The sequence below is a fragment of the Asparagus officinalis genome, chromosome 6, assembly GCF_001876935.1.
Source record: "Asparagus officinalis chromosome 6, Aspof.V1, whole genome shotgun sequence".
NCBI lineage: Eukaryota > Viridiplantae > Streptophyta > Magnoliopsida > Asparagales > Asparagaceae > Asparagus > Asparagus officinalis.
The window spans coordinates 67,972,803-67,978,263 of record NC_033799.1 but is presented as its reverse complement, the minus strand read 5'-3'; the positions used below and the strand labels follow the sequence as shown (position 1 = coordinate 67,978,263).

The 5,461-nt window shown below is 39.3% G+C and overlaps 1 protein-coding gene across 1 annotated transcript; it reads left to right on the top strand.

Moving 5' to 3' along the window:
• On the top strand, positions 2,896–3,576 carry LOC109846275 (uncharacterized mitochondrial protein AtMg00810-like). Its single transcript, XM_020415497.1, has one exon. The coding sequence runs from the start codon at positions 2,896–2,898 to the stop codon at positions 3,574–3,576; it is 681 nt and encodes a 226-aa protein (XP_020271086.1).

The window sequence follows — 5,461 nt, the reverse complement described above, 5'->3', positions numbered from 1 at the left end:
TGCGACCATCTACGAATTCGCCTCCAAACTTTGAGGGGCGATCTTGAAGCGGCTCAAATGAAAGATAAAGAACAAATCTCCGATTATTATTCATGATTACTTCTAATTGTGATTAAAATAAGGAGAAATGGAGAGAATATGGAGGACATCCGAGTGATGGAGAAGTTGCTCCGATCCCTCACATCAAAATTCGAGCACGTGGTGGCGGCAATTGAGGAGTCAAAGAATTTGGAGGAGATCTCAATAGAGGAGCTCTTAGGATCTCTCCAAGGTGGCGGCAATTGAGGAGTCAAAGAATTTGGAGGAGATCTCAATAGAGGAGCTCTTAGGATCTCTCCATGTTCATGAACAACGAGTGTAAAAGAAAGCTAGTTTCATAGTTTTAGAGCAAGTACTAGAGTCAACATTGACTCTAAGTAATCAAGGTTCACAAGGAAGAGGTCGTGGTCGTGGTAGAGGCAGGGGACGTGGTCCCCAACAGTAAACCACTCAAAATCAAGTGGAGACCCAAAGCTTTATAGGACGAAGACGAAGCAATCGTGAAAGATCCACATCTGGGCGTGAAAGCAACAAGAATGTTCAGTGCTATAACTGTCACAAGTTTGGGCACTATGCTTTAAATTGTTTGCACAAAACTAAAGACCAAACTAATCTTGCCGAAAAAACAAATGATGTGGGTAACAACTCTATGCTTCTTCTTGCTAATGATGATTCATGTGTAGAGAATGATGCTTGGTACCTTGACTCGGATGCTAGCAACCACATGTGCGGGAAGAAAGAACTTTTCATGGAACTCACAGAAGGAGTTCATAGAAGTGTGAGCCTCAGAGATTCTTCAAAACTCCTGGTTAAAGGCAAAGGGAAGATTAAAATCTACCAAAAGGATGGTAAGCCCAAGTATATTTCTGATGTTTACTATATTCCTAACATGAAAAGTAATATTCTTAGCATCGGTCAATTACTCGGAAATGGATACAAAGTATATATGGAGAACAACCATCTTTGGTTGAAATTTGCAAATGGAGGCCTCATAGCTTGTGTTAAGATGACAAGGAACCGCATGTTTCCCTTGCATCTAAACACGAAAGTCGATAAGTGTTTTCAAGGAATCGTAGAGAATGAGTCATGGAGGTGGCATCTTCGATTCGGTCATCTAAACTTTAGCGGTTTGAAGTTACTGTCTACAGCTAGCATGGTACGAAGTCTACCAACAATTGATCCACTGAATCATATCTGTAAAGGTTGTGTAATTGGCAAGCAATCATGACTTTCTTTTCCAAGTGAAAAATCATGGAGAGCAAAGGCATCATTGCAACTTGTTCACACCAACATCTGCGAGCCAATCGATCCCGCCTCTTTGGGAAGTAATAGATATTTTATAACCTTCATTGATGACTTCAGTAGAAAGTTGTGGGTGTACACTCTTAAAGAAAACTCTGCTGCCTTTACTACATTCAAACATTTTAAAGTTTTAGTTGAAGCAGAGAGCGGCCACAAGCTAAAAATTCTTTGATCTGACCGAGGTGGTGAGTACACCTCAAATCTATTTCAGGAATATTGATGGGAGCAAGGTATAAAAAGACAGTTTACTACTGTCTACACACCACAACAAAATAGCATTATAGAAAAAAAGAACCGGACCATCCTCGACATGACAAGAACCATGCTCAAAGAAAATGGATTGCCAAAGCAGTTCTGGGCAGAAGCCGTGGCGTGCTTAACTTATTTGCTCAACCGATGCCCCCAAAGATAGTGAAGAACAAGACACCTCAAGAGGCATGGAGCAGTTACACGCCTAGTGTGGCACACCTACGGAATTTTGGTTGTGTTGCGTATGCTCAAGTACTTGAAGTCAAAAGGAAGAAGCTTGACAATCACGGTGAAAAATGTATTTTCATCGGATATAGCAAGGAGTCGAAGGCATACAAGCTCTAAAATCCACTAACCAAGAAACTAGTTGTTAGTAGAGACGTTGTCTTTAATGAAGAAGAAGCATGGAACTGGAGCAATGAAGATCAATCCGTGGTGAATGAACCTGATGAGTCTCTACATGAGGAACCATCACTAGCTACACCACCATCTCCTCCACACTATACACCCTCTCCTACAAGAGGTTCTCCATCTTCTAGGGAAGGTAGTAGCAGCAGATCTATCGTGCAATGAGGTCCCATCAAAATGAGAAGCCTCAGGGAGATCTATGAGCAGATAGAAGAAGACGAAGAGTCAAATCTCTTTTTATTATATGCTGATCAAGAACCTCTCACTTTTCAAGAAGCCGTAAAAGAAGATTATTAGTGAATAGCAATGGAGGAGGAGATCCATGCCATCCAAAAGAATGATGCTTGGGAGTTGACAACTCTTCCACAAAATCACAAGGCAGTCAAGTGGGTGTACAAGATCAAGCGCACAGCAAATGGTGAAGTTGATCAGTACAAGGCGAGGCTTGTAGCGAAAGGTTACAAACAAAAATACGGCATCGATCATGAAGAAGTCTTTGCTCCGGTTGCTCGACTAGATACGATGAGACTATTAATTTCACTTTCAGCTCATCACAGGTGGAATATATATCATTTAGATGTCTAGTCAGCATTCCTCAATGGTGTTCTTAAGGAAGAGGTGTACGTGCAACAACCAAAAGGCTTTCTTGTGAAAGGGCAAGAAGACGAAGTGTACCATTTAAAGAAACCCTTGTATTGCTTAAAGCAGGCACCATGGGTGTGGAACGCCCGAATTGATGGCTATCTTCATCAAAACGACTTCATTAAATGTCCCTATGAACATGCCATCTACATAAAGAGGAACCATAAAGGCGAATTTCCAATGATTTGTCTTTATGTTGATGATTTATTGTACACAGGAAGCAGTATCTAGATACTTGCTGAATTCAAGGCAACAATGTTTAATGAATTTGAGATGACGGATAATGGATTGATATCCTATTTTCTTGGCATTAAAGTGAAGCAGCAACAAGAGGAGATTTTTATATCCCAGAAGAAGTACATGAAAGATATCTTAGAGAAGTTCAAGATGAATGAATGCAACCCTATGAACGCCCTAGTAGCCATCATAATGAAGCTACCAAGAGAAGGAGACGGATGTTTCGTGGATTCAACTCTTTTCAAAAGTCCAGTTGGCGGCTTGAGATACTTGACGATCACAAGGCCCGATATTACTTATGGAGTCGGACTTGTGAGTCGCTATATGGAGACACCGAATGAGCCTCATTGGCTAGCTGCGAAGAGGATACTAAGGTATATCAAAGGCACACTCAACCTGGGTCTCTTCTATATATATGATGAAAATGCACAACTAGTTGGTTACTCAGATGGTGACTGGGGAGATGATCAAGATGAGAGGAAAAGTACCACATGCTATGTCTTTTATCTTGGGTCAACTGCATTTTCATGGACCTCAAAGAAGCAAGGAGTTATAGCTTTATCTTCATGTGAAGCAGCGTATGTGGCGGCTGCATCTACAATATGTGAAGCAATTTGGTTGCGAAACATACTAAAGGAGTTGGATCATCCACAAGAAGACTTGACCATAATTTTTGTGGACAACAAATCAGCCATCTAGCTTGTAAAGAATCCAGTACATCATGGGAGGAGAAAACACATAGATACACAGTTTTATTTTTTCAGAGACCATGTAAATCAGAAAATCATTGAACTGAAGCATTGTCACACCACTGAACAAGTAGCAGACATATTCACCAAGCTATTATCAGGTGAAACTTTCATGAGGCTAAGAGACATGCTTGACATAAAGACATTTTGATTTGAAGGGGCGTGTTAGAATATCAAATTAAAATGTTAGAATAAATGAGGTTAATACCATGAGTTTTAGAAGTGCAATGGTCATAAGTTTAGAATGGGAAGAGACATAGGTTATGGAAGAATATGAGTAACTTACTCATTTATGATATTTATCTTTATGACATTAAAATAGGAGTTTAAATTGTGACTATTGGTATGCCTAGACGTTTTTATTTTGAAGCCTATATAAAGGGCTATTGTAATCCTTGTTTGATATGAAGAAAGAAAATTGAAGAAATATAAGTGAGTTCTTTGTCTTCATTTGAGAGAGTTCTAAGTTCGTAAATTAAGAGTCAACAGAGACCACTCTCTAACCAGATACTCTCATAAAGAAAGGGACAAAACTTTTCTATCTCACTCTCTTCTCTCTCTATTTTCTTTTTCTAACTGATACCTTAAACCCTCTCCCCACAACCCCCTTTATATAGCCATAAGAAAATAATAAAAAATGGAAAAGGGTTGGTGAGGTCTGACAAATAGGCAGTTAATTTTGAAAACTAATCACAAATTAGGTAGATACAGACATTTTCAAAGTCACGTTTCTCACAAATCTTCACCTTGACTTTAAAAATGAAGATCTTCTCTTTACTCTTGCTGTCTCGCCAGAAGCCCCTTACGGGCTTAACCTCCACTTTGTTGAACTCCAAGCAATTCGAGACAATGCTCGAACTTGTGCGAAGGAACATGCTTCATCATCATATTTGCTGGATTTTCTACAGTACCAATTTTCTCAATCCTGTTAACTTTTCTGATAAAATGATATCTGACATCTATATGTTTTGTTCTTTCATGATACATCTGATGTTTCGTCAAATGTATAGCACTCAGGGTGTTGCAAAACACCGTAATAACACCTTGGTATAAGCAGAGATCTTCAACCAAACCTCTCAACCAAATAGCTTCTTTCGCTGCTTCTGTCACTGCCATATACTCTGCCTCTGTGGTAGATAAAACAACTGTCGACTGTAAAGTCGCCTTCCAACTAATGACACTACCTGAAAGAGTGAATATATAACCTGTCAAGGATCGTCTCTTATCCAAATCACCAGTATAATCTGAATCAGAATAGCCAATTATTCTGCAATCTGAGTCTGTGTTTCTGCCAAAATACAAATCAATATTAGCAGATCATTTCAAATATCTAAGTATCCATTTCATAACCTGCCAATGGATCTTTCCAGGCTTATCCATGTATCGACTCATAACATTGAATGCATGTGAAATATCTGGACGGGTGCAGACCACCGCATACATAATGCTTCCAACTACACTCGCATAAGGAACACAAGACATGTACTGCTCCTCCTCCTCCTTAATCTGAGGTGATAAATCTACTAAAAGATGAAAATGAGCAGCAAGCGGAGTCTTCATAGGCTTGTTATCAAGCATGCCAAATCTCTCTAACACCTTTTTGATGTATTTCTCCTAAGATAGGAATAAACTTCCTTCTTGCCTATTCCTGTGGATCTCCATCCCCAAAATCTTCTTTGCTGCTCCCAAGTCCTTCATCTCAAACTCATGTTTTAATTAAGATTTTAAGTCGTTGATTTCTGACATATCTTTAGCTGCAATCAACATGTCATCAGCATACAAAAGCAAATACACAAAAGAATCATCATTGAGCTTTTATGATAAACACAACTATC